The 19,716-nt window shown below is 34.6% G+C and overlaps 1 protein-coding gene across 4 annotated transcripts; it reads left to right on the forward strand.

Moving 5' to 3' along the window:
• Positions 1 to 306: 306 nt before the first annotated feature.
• LOC131601749 (homeobox-leucine zipper protein HDG2-like) lies at positions 307 to 6,339 on the forward strand. 4 transcript variants are annotated; one of them, XM_058873630.1, is made up of 13 exons: positions 307 to 544; positions 656 to 880; positions 1,343 to 1,644; positions 1,715 to 1,832; positions 1,914 to 2,102; positions 2,831 to 3,271; positions 3,452 to 3,553; positions 3,664 to 3,864; positions 3,950 to 4,124; positions 4,215 to 4,486; positions 4,567 to 4,662; positions 4,739 to 5,130; positions 5,844 to 6,339. In XM_058873630.1, exons 3-12 carry the CDS (start codon positions 1,412 to 1,414, stop codon positions 5,096 to 5,098), a joined length of 2,187 nt encoding a protein of 728 aa, XP_058729613.1. In that variant the 5' UTR covers positions 307 to 544; positions 656 to 880; positions 1,343 to 1,411; the 3' UTR covers positions 5,099 to 5,130; positions 5,844 to 6,339. The 4 variants fall into 4 exon arrangements, with proteins under 4 accessions (XP_058729613.1, XP_058729614.1, XP_058729615.1 ...); XM_058873631.1 differs by having other exon boundaries at positions 656 to 876; XM_058873629.1 differs by having other exon boundaries at positions 308 to 544; positions 656 to 872.
• The last annotated feature ends 13,377 nt before the right edge of the window (positions 6,340 to 19,716 follow it).

A 19,716-nucleotide genomic window follows, 5' to 3' on the forward strand; every position in this document is an offset into this window, starting at 1 on the left:
TCAACTCAAGAAAAAAGATAAGTAAGTAGATAGAATTTACTTTGACCAAAAAGCATGAAAACTCTTAAAACGTTACTACTAATAACGAAATAACTTTGCATTTACCCGAAAATCCACGCGCAAATTCACAATTAAAACCTCAAAATCAAGAAAGAATTATGTTTGGTAGCCGTCATTGGTTACAGAATTACACCGGCAAAGAAATTTATTTTTATTTTTATTTTTTTTAATATAAAAAAATAAATATGGCGCGTCTCTTTCTCTCTCCCCTGAGTAGCAAGCAAGCAATTAAACCTCCATTTAATGCAATTGCACCCTCTCAATACGCTCTGCAATTACTCTTCCCTGCCATTTTTTTCTCTATCTGTTCCCCACTCCCTCTCTATCCTCCTTCAATGCTCTCTCTCTCTCTAAAACAACCGTTTCTTTCTTCTTCTTCCTCTAACCTTTTCTTATCCCCATATTAACCTTCTCAAAACCACCATCCCTATCTCTTCTTCTTTCTTCAACAACTTCACACAACAGATCTAACACTTACTCTTTGGTAAGCTCATTTTCTCTAACATTCTTTAAGATCTTAACCGTTTCTGCAAAATGTGTGCGTTTTATTTTTTTTTTAATATTTGGCTGTGTTTGTGTTTTTTTTGGTATCTAGGGCTAGCTGAATACGTAAGAAAACGTTAGGTTTACAAGAAAAAGCACACTCCGAGATCTTAGACATAGACACCGGCCTGAAATATGTGAAAGGTGAATTTCTGTTGTGAAGAAAATCAAACCCTTGAAAAGCATGGTTTGTATAATAAGAAGAGAGTAGAAACCTTGGTGTGTTTGGATCAACATCATCTTTGATTCTTCTCACTCTTTAACAACAGGTTGGTAGGTCGTGTTTTTATTAACTTTTCAACTCATTTTCTTCCTGTCTTTTTCTAAATATCTCTTCACTTTCTTCCCTCTCCTCTCCTCAATTCATCTTACCTTGGTTGAACTAAAATTTGCTATAATTTTTTTTTTTTAATTTTTTCAATTCATCAAATTCTAATGCATAAATCTTTTTTTTAATTTAAATTTTTTTATAATTATTTTCTCTTATATTATAGTACCAAAGAGGTGTAACATCCTTCTTGATCCTCTACATCCACGTTATTCACACCATCTCCACTATGGTTTCTCAGAAAAAGAGTAATTTATTTGATTATACACCAGAAGATATTAGACTTATTTATAAATACTTTAATTACAAAAGAAAAAAAGTTGATGTCTTTGTCTTATTTCTTTACCGTACAATACTACAGTATATACTCTAATTATTGTAGTTATATTAATTTTGTATTTTTTAAATTAGGTTGAAAAACTATAAGGCTTTTGGAACTATAAATTAAAGATCTGAAGATAAGTAGAAACATATAATACAATGTTTCAGTCAAACCTTTTGGAAGCTGGTCAGTTCCATCCATTAGAGATGATGCAAAACACTTCTGAAAGCGATGTTCCGCGAATCCGCGAAGATGAATGCTTTGAAAGTGCTACAAAATCCTACAGTGAGAATCATGAAGGTGGTGCTGCTTCTGGTGAAGAACAAGAGCCACGTCCCAAAAGAAAACGTTACCACCGCCATACTCAGCACCAGATCCAAGAAATGGAATCGTAAGAATTGAGTTTTTACTATCTCTTTTATGTTTAAAAAATGTTGTTGATTGAGTTTCTTTTGTTGCAGTTTTTTCAAGGAGTGTCCACATCCGGACGACAAACAAAGGAAGGAGCTGAGTAGAGAGTTAGGGTTAGAGCCATTGCAGGTTAAGTTTTGGTTTCAAAACAAACGAACTCAGATGAAGGTAAGTTTCTATTTTTCAGCATATAAAAATTATTTTATCTCGTTGTTTTTTAGTGAAGAGTTGGTGTGTGTTTTGTTGCAGACCCAACATGAACGTTCAGAGAATTCACAGCTTAGGGCAGAAAATGAGAAGCTTAGGGCAGATAATATGAGGTATAGGGAAGCTCTTAGCAATGCTTCATGCCCTAATTGTGGTGGTCCTACAGCTATAGGTGAAATGTCATTTGATGAACATCATTTGAGGCTTGAAAATGCAAGGCTACGAGAAGAGGTACTTTACTTTTGCAAATTTGTTTTCATGTGTATAATTTGCCATTTTCTCTATCTTTTCTCTTTTTGAACATCAAAGCTAAACGTGAGTACAATACATACTCTTCAAAGGCTAAAAAGCACAAAAGTGTAAAAAACAACTAAATCAATGGTACTATACTACCACAACAAAAGCCAAAAACTTAAGGTCATGATTAGAGTCTAGATAGATAAACACTCTAATAGATTGGCTCATTATTCACAACAAAATCATGCTTTGGTCTTCACACTTCATAACAACCATCTTCATCATAATACCTTAAGAATACTCCACTAGCTATAATATAGTCACTTCCTCATAAGGAAAATGCATTCATTTGTAGTTGTTAATACATATTGGAAAAACTACACTGCATACTGGCAACAAGCTGTGCTGCCAGCTCTTAAAAACCGATAAAACCAACTGGTCAATTAGTAGACCTATCAAAAACTAGTACATCTAGACCTAGAAGACACAACATTGCGATGCATTTATCGAGAAGAATTGTTATATTTATAGAGAATGTTTTGCTCTATAAAATCTAATAATTCATATGACTGCAACACCATACAACAACAATAAAGGATTGATCTAAGTTCATAATTTTGAACGACACGTGAAATCTAATCATTTCTTATTATGCACTCTTTTCTGTACAATGTAACACATATTAACTATAATTTTATAACTTTTTTAAAATTATTTTTCAGATTGATAGGATTTCAGCAATTGCAGCGAAATATGTAGGAAAGCCGGTGGTAAACTATTCAAACATTTCACCATCTCTTCCACCACGTCCATTAGAAATTGGTTTTGGTAACCAACAAGGGATGGGTACCATGGACATGTATGGTGGTAGTGGAGAACTTCTAAGGACATTAAGTGGACCGACTGCAGCAGACAAACCAATAATAATAGAATTAGCTGTTGCGGCCATGGAAGAACTCACTGGTATGGCACAGATGGGTGAACCTCTTTGGTTAAGTACTACACTTGATGGAGCTGCCACGGTTCTTAATGAAGATGAATATGTTAGGTCATTTCCTCGTGGAATTGGACCAAAGCCGAATGGATTTAAATGTGAAGCCTCTAGAGAAACATCTGTTGTTATCATGAATCATGTCAACCTTGTTGAGATTCTCATGGATGTGGTATATTTTCCTATACATATTCTCTCTTTATTATTACTAGTACTTTGCTTCGTTTCCAAACTTGAGTACATGCTTCTAAAATTGTGGTTGCGAGCGCAGTTGATCTGTGTAGCCGACCCCACTTATTGTGATTTTCAATGTTATGATAATAATTCTGGTTCATTATTTGTTATGTTTTAGAACCAATGGTCGACGGTGTTCGCTGGTATTGTTTCAAGAGCTATGACTGTGGAAGTGTTGTCAACTGGTGTGGCAGGAAACTACAATGGTGCTTTACAAGTGGTACATAACAAAAACTTAATTTCTAAATAAAAAACATCATGATTTTGGTTCCGAAATCACAAAATCAAAATTAATGAGAACAAATGCGATTGTAACGTTTGATTGTGCAGATGACAGCAGAATTTCAAGTACCTTCACCTCTCGTGCCAACTCGTGAGAGTTATTTTGTAAGGTATTGTAAACAACATACGGACGGGACATGGGCGGTTGTGGATGTTTCTTTGGATAATCTGCGCCCTAGTCCTTCATCCAGATGCAGAAGAAGGCCTTCCGGTTGCTTAATTCAGGAAATGCCTAATGGCTACTCAAAGGTTACATATCAACCATTATTCATTCAAATTTTATTAGTATCTATGTGTAGAATATACATGAACATTAATGTCTTGCAATATATAGGTGACATGGGTTGAACATGTAGAAGTCGATGACAGAGGTGTTCATAATCTATACAAGCAACTTGTTAGCACTGGACATGCATTTGGCGCAAAACGTTGGGTTGCAACATTAGATCGACAATGTGAAAGGCTCGCTAGCTCTATGGCAACCAACATTCCCACCGTAGATGTTGGCGGTATAAATGAATCATGAACCAACATTTATGTTATTGTTATCATTATTAGAATAAACAATTGATATCGGAAACTAATGATTTATGAATCAGTGATAACAAACCAAGAAGGGAGAAAGAGTATGCTGAAACTCGCGGAGAGAATGGTGATAAGTTTCTGTGGCGGAGTGAGTGCTTCAACAGCACACACATGGACAACGCTATCTGGAACAGGAGCTGATGATGTGAGAGTGATGACACGTAAGAGCGTCGATGATCCTGGAAGACCTCCTGGTATTGTTCTTAGTGCTGCTACTTCTTTCTGGCTTCCAGTTCCACCTAAACAAGTTTTTGATTTCCTTCGCGACGAAAACTCAAGAAATGAGGTAAAGTTTTAGCTAAACTAGCTGCATAACTGTTTGTTACTAGGCCAATTATTTGACAAACTAATTATTGCTTCTAACAGTGGGACATTCTTTCTAACGGCGGAGCAGTCCAAGAAATGGCACACATTGCTAACGGAAGAGAAACTGGAAACTGTGTCTCCCTACTAAGAGTAAATGTAAGTTCATATTTATGGTTTAACCGTTGAATCAATTGAAAAATGACGTTTAACTTTAACGGTTTTATTTGCGCAGAGTGCGAATTCAAGCCAAAGCAACATGCTAATATTACAAGAGAGTGTAACAGATTCAACAGGCTCATTTGTTATCTATGCACCAGTAGATATTGTTGCTATGAATGTGGTTCTAAACGGAGGAGATCCCGATTATGTAGCACTTCTTCCATCAGGATTTGCTATACTTTCTGATGGAAACGGAAGTGATGAATCTGGAGCACAAGCTGGTGGTGGATCTCTTTTGACGGTTGCGTTTCAAATATTGGTTGATTCCGTTCCAACTGCTAAACTTTCGCTCGGATCTGTTGCTACGGTTAATAGTCTTATTACTTGTACTGTCGAGAGAATCAAAGCTTCTTTATGCGGTGAAGCTGCTTAATTCAGCTTCATGACTATTGGAGGGGGTTTCAGGTAATTAAGCTCATTATATATCTTTTCATTCTTAATATAAATCTTTACTGTTGTTTGAATTATTACTATGATGCTAGAAATTCATGCCAGATAGGCTGCAAGCTTCTTTATTGTTCTAAACCGCAAACTGCAGGCGTGTATGGCCACACTTAAGATTACAATAGCATTGCAGAAACCTTAAATCCTAAATCCTATACATGCAGAGACCTTTTTATATTAGACCCAAATTCTGATTGTGGATCACAATTTAAAACCATAAGATATATGGTGTGTTTTTTAAGTGCATTGATATTTAAAGAGTAGTTCCATCAAATCATGGAATATGTTATGATTTTAAATTACACTCCACAAACACAAATGCGCCTGCAATATTGTTGATGTGATAGTCCATGCAACAGTATTAGACTGCAATTGTAGTGCGATTCAAAATCACACTATGAACCGCATCAGACAATTTTGTCTAGTTTTAATGTAATGTACGTAAAATCTTAATACTAAGTAATTTTTAAATGTGTATTTCAAATATCGTCCGATAAAAAATTATGCCACAATATGCACTGCAATCCGCGCAATCACAACACCCGCAACAAGTAGAATTTAAAACTATGAAAACTATATAGTAAACTAGTACTAGAAATAGTGAAGAGCATTAATTTTGACATTATACCAACTTCAATTATTCGATTTAAATGTTATTATTAACTTTGTTGCAGTTTACAAGGATTAATGGGATGCATTGCTTTGAAGAAGAAAAAGTGGAAGGTTGTGAGGAAGTTAATTAGGCTTAATTTGCAAAAATGGGGAGAAGTCAAGAGCGCACCTTGCAAATCCTTTTCTTAATTAAGAGGATTAATTAAGAGGTTCGGGAATTGACTTCCCTAAATATAGTAAATTTTGAGCTAACACTATCACCTTACTACCTCATCAACCTTTCTTTTAGACTAAATATTTATATATAGTTAGACCTACTAGTACTCTTTTGCTTAACTTAGGCTTTAGTATTGAGCTAAACTCTTGATTTAATTTCCTAATTTAATTCTTATTATTTGTGTGTTTTATAAAGAAGGACCATCATTGTGTGAGGTTTTTCACCTAAGACACACAATTGCTAAATTTCTTACTAGTATAACTCTTTCCCTTTTTAGGGTTTTGAATTGAATTTGTTTCATTCCTCTAAGTGAAATTGACATATTTTGTCTCTTGAATTAATATTTGTATTGAATTATTAAGGTGGTTGAGTTAACTTTAGTGATAGTGTATTATATAATTAATTGAGATTAAATGTGAAGTACTTTTAATTAATATCATATTATGGGCAGGCTATTAATTACAACATTAAAAAGACATGTATTCTTTTCTTGACCATGATTTGCTCTTAATGCTAATATGCTAGTATGTGTTTAGCCAAAGGTTGCTAACAAGGGATATAAGTATATAGTTTAGAAGCCTTAATTATGAGATTGGTCAAAGCAAATTTTGAATGTCATTAACAAGCTCTTTAGGTCGTAGTCATTATATATATGAATGCTATTTCTTATGACAAAGTCTAACTTTTATTTTCTTAAGGAGAAAATCCACTATTTTTGTTTAACAGCAAAGAAGAATTATATATTATTGATCAAGTTTGTTTGTGTATTATTGATCCCATTTTACTCACTTTTTACTTAACTCTTGTTTACTATAAGGTCTCATTTTCTTAAAACCATCACAATTGTTCAAGGAACAATGTTCATTGGTGAAGTTAGTTGCTAAGATAAAGAGAACCAAGGATAATAAAAGAATTGTTATTTCATTTCTTTTTGGCTCACCTATGTTCAAGATGTAGTACTAGCATTTGAAGTTAATGTAGCTTTGCTCATAATTTCCAAACAAAATCACCTCAATGTGGATGAGTATACACAAGCTATGCTAATGGAATTCAATATTCTCGATGAAGACTGACTCAAGGTCATGAATATAATTGAGATTTCAAACTCAAAAATATTCAAACTCAAGATTCATCGAAGGAAGCTTATGTTGGAAAACTATATTATCAATAGGGGTCAAAAATCCTTACTAGAAAGAACCTTTTGTGGTTAATGTTCTGGCAGAGTCAAGGACCAATCCACTTTGTTTCGAGTCATCGAGCCCTGGGAGCCATAGTAAGATCACAAGATGGTTACACCTTATCTGTACACCTGACCAGGATCGTCAAATCATAAAGACTATTGGATTCTCCAACAAATTCCCTATAACGAAACTATTTCCTAAAAGGGCGTAAAATCACTTTTTGGGTTTAATCGTATGATGGTCACACCCTAACAACATACTATATAGAGATCCTATGATATATCCTTAGAGACACTTGTCCCTAAAGAAGAATTTAGGGTGTCTAAACCCTAGAACCTAACTATAAAGTCTGGAGAATAGTCCAGACTTAGATGCACAATATTCTAAAACACTAAAACACACACTTACGATTGTCACTGACCTGATCATCTAAGTATTTGTATGTACAGCCCCAAACATCAACCCAACGGTCCACTGTATCGAAGTTCATCACCATTGTCACCATAATCAACAATACTTGAAGGAAAATATATTACCATATCAATTGACATTGTATGTGGGAATCAATTTCCATGTTTTCACTCAACTCAAATGTGCTGGTGAATCCTCGACACAATTGAATGACAACCGTAACCACAAAAAACCTTCGACCCATATAGCTTTAGCTAGTGCGCCGCGAGGGTATCACTGGAGCCTTAAGATGAAATGACTTTTTCGTCTCTGAGAGCGTTGGTCTCTCCCCTAACAACTAATGGTTCTTCCAAAGAACATGGAGTTACCGAAGTTTCAAATGGAATATCAGGATACTAACGATCTACTTAAAGACCTGTTAATGGCTATCCAAAGGAGCAGGAGACATAGGAATGTTGTAAAGGTGGAATACCTCACGTCATATTGTAGTGGTGAAAAATTGAGATTAAGGCCATTGATTGACTTAGCTCAGATATTTTAATAGAGTCTCCACCGCGCTTTATTATTTCCAAAGGAAATGGGAAAAAAAGCAAAATAAAACCCACAAAAGTTTTTAAAATCAAAACTAATAAACATATCAGAGATCTAGGTACGAGGGTTGGTTATGCAAGGGGAATATATTAGCACCCCTCACATCTACGGTACTCCGTAGGGACCTTTTTGAAATATATATTATCATTGTTATTGTTATAAAACTGTTTTTTTGTGTTTTTTATGTAAATGGAGTGGGAGGATGAGAAAAGAAGATTTTAAAAGTGAGCTCGATAAGACATCGCATCTTAGGCCTACATAACCATTTAACAATAGGGAAGTTAGATATTTTGTAGTTCCTCTTAAAAGGAAAATAAAGGGCCAAGTGGAAAAATCTTTTTGGGTGTTGAGCTTTAACCATACTCAACGGGTTTTTAAAATGTTAACTTTAAGAATACTTAACAAGTTTTAATAAAATGCAAAGCTTTAACAATACAAGACAGAGGGTGATTTTAAAAGAGATTGGTTGAGCTTTAACAATACAAAACCATTTTTCAAAACAAGTGGGTGCAAAGCTTTAACAATACTAAGCACAAAGTAAAAGAGATAGAAAAAGAGAGTGAGTACCTTGATAATTTCAGTCAATACCATTCCTATTCCTTTGGAGTTTTAGGCAACATCTTAAGCAATCAATCATGATGAATGTCTCAAGTGATGTGTGTGATATCATGTGTGTATCATGGATACAATCAATGGTGAGTTTAACAATATCAAGGTGTAAAATCAAAGATAAAAGTTTAATGAATAAAAGGATAACGTACCTCAAGATCATTTCATGTGTGAATTGTAACACCCCAATTCTATCCTGCAATTATAAGCGAAAATCAGAGTACATTTAAAAATATTCATCAAATGATGGGATGTCACATTTCGACTTAACCAAACAAACATACTCATATTGCATTCAACAAAGATACATAGCATTCGGAAACAAAACTTTATCCAACAACTTCCAATTTCAACTTATAAACATCTTTCAATTCAACTTAACACAAATGTCATCATGGAATACAACAATCAAGTAATAACGACTAATCCCCCAAGTGCTATGTATCAGAGCAATTGACACCAACTCGACTTACCATAAAGCAACATAAAGACTTCATGAAGTCACTTCGAACATCCACAGGTAATCTCGAATACCTGTCCATTTCCCATGGTAGGGGAAATATCAGCAAAGGGGTGAGATATCTTACAATATAAAGGAATGCATGATAAATAATATAGGAGATATAGATCATACATAATTTCATCGCAAAATAACTTATCAATATAATACAACTTTCAAAACAGAAAAAATGTCATTAATTAATTAAGACGTACAACATATTCAAATTCACAATTATACTATCATCACGTCACAACAAACATATCATCGTCTCAAAAATTCAAATTACATAATCAACTTATGAAATGGCAACAATATCAACAATCAACCATGACAATGTATACAATTCACAAGTAAGATTCCATCACATCACGACAAACATCTCATCATCAAGTTATCACATCACCACAAACATAATCAAATAAGACTCAAATGCAATTCACATGTGACTCGACTTATGCAAATGCATGTGGTACCATTTAGAGTAAAACTCCCACCGTCTCAAAATTTGCCATTGGACACACCGTCGCTATTTGCCATTAAGGCCACCGTCGCTTTTGCCATTAAGGCCACCGTCTCTTTATGCAATGGATGTGACTCAACAAATGCAACATCCATACAAACCACATAAAAAATACGTCACAAAATCGTCTAAATCACCATCTAACATTATCAATATAATGTCGAACTTCAATAACAACAAAATCATCATCATTCATAAGAATGCATCACTTCACAATCACGTCGCTATGTTGCATCATCATACAACAATACTTCACTTCACAATCACGTCGCTATGTCATAACATCATACAACATTAATTCACTTCACAATACATCATAATACAACTTATCAACATTGGCCATAGGATCTACGACAACAACAACAATTTCCACATACTAGTGACAACGACAACAAATTCACCATATTAACAACAACAACAACAAATTCATCATGTTAACAACAAACATCATCAAATCCATCATGTTAATGACAAACATCAACAACTCATCATATTCCTTAGTTCAAGTAATCATCATAACACGTTATATTCAACTTCATATATATTGTTAATTCATCACATGGCATCATCGTCAACTCATACATATCAAATACGCACAATTAATCGCATATAGCATACAACATCTTTATCAATTATGCATATCATCACATACATCATTATCTCATCATAAGGAAGGTACATATCATCATCTCAATAAAATTGTATCGTCATAAGAAAACATACATCAAGTTATACTACAACATAGTTATGTCAATTCATCGCAAAGAGCATACTTCATATGTTAGCACAACATAGTTCATCACTTAATCTTAATAAACATAATAGGAGACTAAATCCTATGAATCATTTTATTGCATCATGGTATAGTTCATTGCGTTAGCTTTCCAATGCTTCGAACGGCGCATAAAACGGAGTTACGGATCAAAAGTTATGATCTTTACAAAACCTGCCAAGAATGGAAACCTTTAGGTTGACACAAGGGATCTTCAGGTCAACGCATAAAGGTTTTTGTCCCCCTCGGGTTAGCTCAGGTCGACTCATGAGTCAATGCAAAGGATTCTATAGGTCGACGCATGCTGAAGAAAACCAGATTTTTTGCCTTTTGGGGTTGCTCAGGTCGACCCAGGCATCTGTGTAGGTCGACCTACACTGCGTAAAAACTCAGAAATCACCATTTTTCTTCCTCAATCCCCTCATGCAACACCCACTAACCCATACACCATTTATGCATCAATTGAAAGCAATTTAGCACACATATAAGGTTCCTAAACATGTTTCTAACCATGGGTTCATACACAAACATCAACAACATGATTAATGGCACAGTTTCATGGATTCTATCATAAACCCTAACAATTTCAAACTCACACATACATGGAGAATAACATTGAAAATTCTGGTAAGACAGACTCAGAATGTCATACACAATGTCACAACACCTTTTCTGTCATCAGCTTAGCTGGGGCAGTACATACGGATCCCCAAATTTTGATCACTTCTAACATGCAGAAGTCCATGAGTGTTGGGATCATATTAGTTCACTTACACAAAGAAATCTGCTTTGCAGAGGTTCTGTGACAGCACAGTCATTAAATCAAACACTGATGTCATGAACGATGTTATGACATCCAAACTGAACAAACAAACAAACAAACAATGCAGAAACATAAACAACACACAGAATTGTTCACCCAGTTCGGTTCTAAATAACCTACTCTGTGGGCAACCAAGCCAGGAAGGAAATCCACTATCAGTAGTCTTAATTCGAAGCTAAATTCCCCCGTTTACAACTTCGCACTTAAACCCTACTCAATGCAATCTCTACCTAGGTTCTCCCTAGATATGGAATATCTCCATTCCACTCCCAATCATAGCAATGATGTCTAGCAGTCAACAACTCAGTCACTACTTTGATTTAGTGGCTTATAAAAGCATAAAAAAACATTAGTTTTGATTTAATTATTAAAAAATATCAAATAATAAATATTTTTGTGATTTTAAAATATTTTCATAAAATATACAAGGTAAATAAAGAGTGTGTAAAATTTCAAGTGAAAATGATTTTGTTTTCTATTTTAAATAAAATGCCAAAGTTTGTAAAAATAATAATGGTAAAATTTTGGTTTTGGCCTGGGGAGGGTTTGAACCCACGCCCTTAACACGGCAGCTTAAAAGAGTTACCACTGGGCCAACGCGCTACAAGTGATGATGTAATGGGCCCAAGCAGATGAATATGTAACTCATTCAAAAATGTTAGAAAATCAAATAAAATCCCAAAAGGTGGGGATCGAACCTGCAACCTTAGCATGGCAAGAGACTTAAGGGCGCGATAAACCAACACGGGTCTTTTCAGCATGCTTTGACCTTACTCGCACGCTTTCCGGGAAACTTCCCAGAAGGTCACCCATCCCTAAATTGCTCTAAGTCAAGCACGCTTAACTGTATAGTTCTTATGGAATGGGCTACCGAAAAGAAGATGCATCTTGTTGGTATAGGTAGTACCCATCAATCCTTATAAGCTTTCCTTCAACCATGCAGTCCCATACCTACACAGCTTCAGGATCCCTCTCATTTCGATGTGGCGACCAACCTTGCCTTCTTCGGCCTCGGTTGTTACATGCGATGTAACCACCCCTTGCCTTCTTCGACCTCGAGTGTTACATGCCCACCAGCTTCCGCATGGTTCGTCCTCGAACCACATCGTACTACGAGAGGTCTGGATCTAATACCATTTGTAACGCCCCAGACTGCTTTCGGGATGATTGACTGACCCCACAACCAACACAGGTCTTTTCAGCATGCTTTGATTTCACTCGCACGCTTTCTGGGAAACTTCCCAGAAGGTCAGCCTTCCCTAAATTGCTCCAAGTCACACTTAACTGTGAAGTTCTTATAGAACGGGCTACCGAAAAGAAGATGCATCTTGTTGGTATAGGTAGTACCCATCAATCCTTATAAGCTTTCCTTCAACCATGCAGTCCCATACCTGCACAACATCAGGATCCCTCTCATTCTGATCTGGCGATCAACGTTGCCTTCTTCGGCCTCGGTTGTTACATGCGGTGTAACCACCCCTAATGTAACACCCTTCTAAATCCCACGAATATTCATTTAATATTAAGAATTTAAAACAGAGTAATTCATAAAAAGGGTGCAACATTTCTTCATAAAACTTCTTGATAAAAACATCCCGCTCCGTAACACGGGTTCTCAATGTTTTTATCAAGAAGTTTTATGAAGAAATGTTTCACCCTTTTTATGAATTACTCTGATTTAAATTCTTAATATTACATGAATATTCGTGGGATTTAGAAGGGTATTACATTAGGGGTGGTTACACCGCAGGTAACAACCGGGGCCGAAGAAGGCAAGGTTGGTCGCCACATCGGAATGAGAGGGATCCTGATGTTGTGCAGGTATGAGATTGCATGGTTGAAGGAAAACTTATAAGGATTGATGGGTACTACCTATACCAACAAGATGCATCTTCTTTTCGGTAGCCCGTTCCATAAGAACTTCACAGTTAAGCGTGTTAGACTTGGAGCAATTTAGGGATGGGTGACCTTCTGGGAAGTTTCCCGGAAAGCGTGTGAGTGAGGTCAAAGCATGCTGAAAAGACCCGTGTTGGTTTGTGGGGTCAGTCAATCATCCCGAATGGAGTCTGGGGCGTTACATTATAGACTTAATTTTAATGTTTGAACAACTTCTATGAGGTGTATGGAAGGTATTTGAATGGTTGTTTGACATAGAAACAACTTGGAACTCAAAAACTCCAAGTTTATGCAAAGTGACAATTTTGAAGTTTCAAGTGGAATAGTGATTTTGATAATTCATGTGTATTTGATATCAGAAGCAAAGGCATCTAATTATAGGCAAAATTTATGGTTTGTGGGGGGAAAAGTCATATCAAAAGATTGCTTCAAACTTAAGTTGACTTGTTTTGCTTCTTTGTGAAGAAACCTTGAAAATCATCGTTCCAATGGTACTTGCAAAGCCTTAATCACAACTTAGGGAAGATTTTCTGAGTTTTAGGTGGTTGCTTGTTGGGTTTGTGTTGCTTTTGGTGCCGAATAAACAAGTTGTAAGCTCCAAGCAAGAGTTGTAATCATATATTCATGATTTTGATCTTTAAAAGTCAATGGTTGGCCAAATTCCTCAAAAGTCAGAGATGATCTTAAACAATTGGCCTTTTCCAAATGAATTGCATTCTTCTAAGTATCAATTGAATTAGGATCTCCCAACCAAATGGATAATGCGAATGGATTATAATGATGTATTAGAGATACTTGAATCATGATTTGAGCCATGGAACCATGCCTTGACTAAAATTCAACTTCCCGAATGAATTAGGTCAAAACCCTAATTGTGGATCAGATAAAATTGAAAGTTGTTGATCTTGAATTGAACCATGTTTGGGCTTGGATTTTGATGAGGGGAATCACTTGGGAATATGATAATGCTTGAGCTCCTTATGAGCCACAAAATCCTAATTTTCCTGAGCTCCTTGATCAATTGCCTATCTTGTGAAACAAGTAACAAACAAACACAATCTTTTTTTGTATATTTTTTGGTTAGAAATCATGAATGATTATGGATGAGATGAATAATTATGATAAATGAAGTTGGATATTTGGGTAAAAATTGGGGGGAATGACACATATGTGCTCACAATGAGTATTCAGAGGCATGAAGTTCTTTGTCGCCTTACCTACCCTTTTGAACATCATCTTGTCGTTTATGGGCGAGGTGTAAATGATCTTCCTCTAAAGGTGTGAGCTCTTGGTGTTGGAAACACACTCCTTATTGTCACATGCCTTCTTTTCGACAATTTTTTCCTCGCCCTTTATCTAACACTCAACTCTGGTGACTGTTGATGCGGTAAAGCGGCAAGTAACAAAAGTTTCGAAATATTTATCCGCGAAATTTATCGTCTCCATAGGGATCAGTACATTGAACTTCCGTTCAACAGTTTCCAAAGTTATGAGTTTGGATTGAATAGTTAAAGCCTAAAAATGGAAAAGTAAATATTAACACAAAAATAATTCATTCTTCAAAATGAAAAGACTTATTAAGAATGCATATAATCTACTTCTCATAAACTTAAACTCATAGATCGGTTACACTCAACCTACAATACTCATCAATGTCATCCAACATCGCTCACACCCTAATTCATTTCAAACCCAAAGTAGAGAGAACTACTATATCATCTCGGCGACGATCTTTCAGCCAACTTCGATAACACAACAGACATCCATATCAATTGTATTGATGATCTCTCAATCGACACAACTAACACGGAAGCATTAAGCTTCAATACTCATAATGATTGTTAGCTCTAAATCTATCTCTAGAGTTCAGAAACTAACAAATAATCATCTTAGACAACAATCAACACAGATTTGTAATGCAGATTAAATATAACGTCATAGGCGACAAATATACATGTTTTCAAAGTAAATACATATATAAAACCCAACTAAGAGAGAATGCACAAAGAGGAAGAGAAATTAACCAAAAATCTCCCGGTTTGTCAACGCCGATTGATGATTAATCCATCCCGGATCATCTGTATTTAAGCTCCGAAGTTGTTTTCTAAGCTCTGTCTACCAAAATAATGAAGGTTTGATGGAATTGGATCAAAAAAACCAAAAACATAACCTAAAAAAATATGTTTTGACCCCTTTTAACGTATTTTTTCCTACCAGATTCGCCAGGGGAGTCTGGATTCGCCGGACGAACTTCACTAGTAGCAACAACAGAAAATTTTGCACTGTTTTGACAATAACTTGAGCACCGTAACTCCGATTTGTACACGGTTCAAAGCGTTGGAAAGCTTATTCAATTTCCTATCTAACAATAAATAAATATCAATCAAATTGATGATTTCTTTCTTTGATTTTGAGCCTTATTCGTTGATGAGTTGCTCAAAATTGCGCGTTTGAAGCCGTGACTTCGACATTTTATTGCTCATGCTCCAAATACACCTCAATACCTACAAAATGAATAGGAAACTATCAAATGGTGCACAAATACACTAAAACTCGATTAAATACAAAAGTACACGTATTTATGTAATATACACTAAAACGCGTACAAGTTGAGGAAAATAGGAGATAAGTGCATCAAAACTATAAACCAAAATAACTTCAAAAACGCACTTATCAAACTCTCCCCAACTTAAACTTGTTTGTCCTTAAACAAGAATTAATCAACTCAAAGAAACAGAAGCGACATCCAAGCAATTATGCAACAACAAGTTTTGAAAAACGGAAACAAATATATGGTTCAAATCCAAAACGGTACACACAAAGTAAATACTTACCATTAAACTACGGCAAAAACATAATCATGAAACAAATGCTAAATACAAAGAATATGCCAAAAATTATAAAACAACACTAGTTCGCAAATGAATCACACCTAGCACACAATCATCAGTAGATGAAAAATAGAAAAGTGGGGTATTTTCACTCATCCAACAATCTTGCAAACAAAAGACTAAATTATGCAGTTGTCCAAAAATCGTATTGAAAATACAAAAGCAAGAATCACAAGGGCTTTTCAAGGTTGTAGCATGGTTGGGTGAACAAACAAGGGACAACTCATAAGGCTAATCGAAATAAAAACTTGCCTAAATCTAAGGGAGTGATCAATTCACCAAAGATTCAAACACCAAATTTCAATCAAACTTCTTCCGAATCCCAAAGTTCACACCAAAGCACATACTTATTCGTACAATCATTCGAACTCTTTTTTGTTTTTGTTTTTCAAAGCATTTTTCCTTTTTTTATTTTTCTTTTATTTCTCTTTCTTTTCTTTTTCTTTTTTCTTTCAACCTCATAGCAATCAACCACAAGTGCACAATCATTTTTCTCCCCAACTTGAATTAAACCGTATCATTTTGTGAATACTCCCTACTTTCTAAGGCAAGGTAAGAATTCATACAACACAAAGTTGAGGGATCAAATCCATACAAAAAGTGAACTAAATACTTATAGACAAGAATCAAATTCAAAGAATATGGACAATGACAAAAGGCTCAAAGGGGTTACGATTGATCACACACTCACCAGGTGAAATGACTATTTGGCTAGGTAGTTGTGCTTAAAATGAAACAAAAATGCCTTGATGCTTTTCATGCTTTCATATAGTCAACACAAACAAAAGATTAAACATAAAAAAATCCAGTTAGAACAAGAGTTGTGGTCTTCAGCATATTTGAACAATGGAAAGATACCTCATAAAATGGTGGAAACTAAAGTGAATCACAAACAACAAGTATAAGAAAAAATGAATGGCATAGAAGTTGTAAAAAGCCTAAGTATCATGAATATGTTAAAGTCTAGAAAGCGATAAACACATACCTTGAACGTGTATAAAACTTTAACAAAATCATTACCATACACTCGCAAGTCGAAACGATCAAACTTGGAAATCACCGCAAATTCCTCAAGCTACTCAAAACGAGGTCAAAGACAAACACACTAACTATTAATATTAACAAACTAAAATACCATAGGAAATTGTCTAAACAAATTTAAAAGTAAAGATTTGAAATTTAAGAACTGGTCCGATCTAAATTTGTTTAGACAATTGCATCACACTACTTAAACTAAACAAAAACTAAAAAGAATAAACATACTTGTTTTACGTCGTAAGCTCGACGCCAGTTATTTATACAAATTCTCCAAGTTTCCTCTTTACACGGCTAGTGCTCACCGACGGTGAAACCTAACCAAACACTCTAGCAAACATGAAGAGAAACAAACATATACACTAAATTTACCAGTATTGAAAACATATAAAATTCAAAAGTGTGGTTAACATAAACAAATGAATGCACAAGTGAGAATAGACAATATATACGATACCTACGAAACTAAAAAACAATGAAACTTTTGCATTGCAATCCAACAAAAACTCCAATCCCGGGAAACAGAGCCATTTTTTGGTGCGGTAAAACGGCAAGCAACAAAAAAAATTTGGAAATATTTATCCGGGAAATTTATCGTCTCCACAGGGATCAGTGCATTGAATTGCCGTTCAACAGTCTCCAAAGTTATGAGTTTGGGTTGAATAGTTAAATCATAAAAGCGGAAAATTAAATATTAACACAAAGAATTCTTTCTTCAGAACGAAAATACTTATCAAGCATACATATAATCTACTTCTCACAAACTTAAACTCATCGACTAGTTACACACAACCTACAATACTCATCAATGTCATCCAGCATTGCTCACGCCCTAAGTCATTTCTAACCTAAAGTAGAGAGAACTAATATATCATCTCGACGACGATCTCTCAGCCAACCTCGACAAAACAAGATACATCCATATCAATTATATCGATAATCTCTCAACCGACACAACTAACAAGGAAGCATTAAGCTTCGACACTCACAAAGATTATTAGCTCTAAATATATCTCTAGAGTTTATAAACTAACAGATAACTGTAACATCCCGATTTTTATTAATATTTTTATTAATTATATTATTTGGTTTTTTTAATAATTATTTGCTTAATTTAGTCATTTATGATGTTTATTGAAATTTTCGCGTTTTGGGACGATTTAGTCGGTATTAGTTCGGGATAGCGGATCGATATTTAATCGAAAATTTTAATATCTTTAGTATTAGAAATATTAATGAGTTAATATTAAGCGTTTTGGGAATTTTCCAAGTAATTAAGATTAGACCGGAAATATGAGACATTGAGTAATAAGGGGTATATATTTTATTAGGCTCATTTGTGTGTTAATTATTTATTTAATTGTTATGTGATATAATAATTAATTGAATTAATTAATTTTGTGTATATTTTTATTTATCAGGTTTATTGGGCTAATTGAGTTATTATAAGATTATAGCTATTGGGCTTAATAATTAGAAGTAGAAGTAAATTGGGGGTGTTATTTTCTTAAGCCCATTAAGATATTAAGTTAGTAAGGGTTTGATGAGAGTTACAAAATATCATTTCATTTGGTCATTTCAAGAGAAGAGAAATGGGAGAAAGGATACTAAGAGAGGAGAAGAACAAAAGCTAGGGTTTCAAGAAATCAAAGAGGTAAGGGGGAGAATCCTTATTATTATGGGTTAGTATGATTGGGTCAATGGGTAGATTAACATGATTTAGGGATTTTGTTCTTCAATTTTTAGATTTTGACAGGTTAGATTTTGTTAAGAATCCATAAAATTTGTGTTAGAAACATGTTTTGATTTTAGTAATTGATATGTTGATGAAATTGAGAAATAAATTGAAAACTCATTTTGATATTTTACATACTGGATATGCCAATTGGTATCTACTGTGCATATCGATTCTAAATTGTCATGGGTTCCTGTAGTTGAAAATAGTAGTATTAGAATTTCCCTGTCAACTATTGACCCCTATTTCATTGTTTATTGGGAATTCATTTGTTGAGCACCGTTTCCACTTGACTGCAACTTGACAGCCTACTTGAAACATACAATAGGATCTTTTACCTATTACTTTTCGTTTTTCAAAAGTTAGAACCATGAACTAATTTCCATGCTGATATATATTAATGCTGCTATATATTGATGAAGGAAATGCACTTACAGTAAAATCAATGGAATGGTATTAGTTAGATATAAAACTAAACATTTTCAAAAATATATATAGATTTAATTTGAGTTATTGTTAATTATGTCAAAATTTGTCCATTGAGTAATTTAGAATACTTTAAAATATTTTAGAGTCATAATTTTATTTATTTATTTGAGTAACTCTGATATGTTTAAAGTTGTCACAGTTACTTTTGAGTTGTTTAGAGTCAATTTGAGTTGTTTAGAGTTGTCAGTTTACGATGTCGGTGTTTACATTTTCGTTGAAACTTTAACAAATCATATCTTTTGAACCGTAATTCCGTTTGAGTC

The sequence above is a fragment of the Vicia villosa genome, linkage group LG5 (genome assembly GCF_029867415.1).
Source record: "Vicia villosa cultivar HV-30 ecotype Madison, WI linkage group LG5, Vvil1.0, whole genome shotgun sequence".
NCBI lineage: Eukaryota > Viridiplantae > Streptophyta > Magnoliopsida > Fabales > Fabaceae > Vicia > Vicia villosa.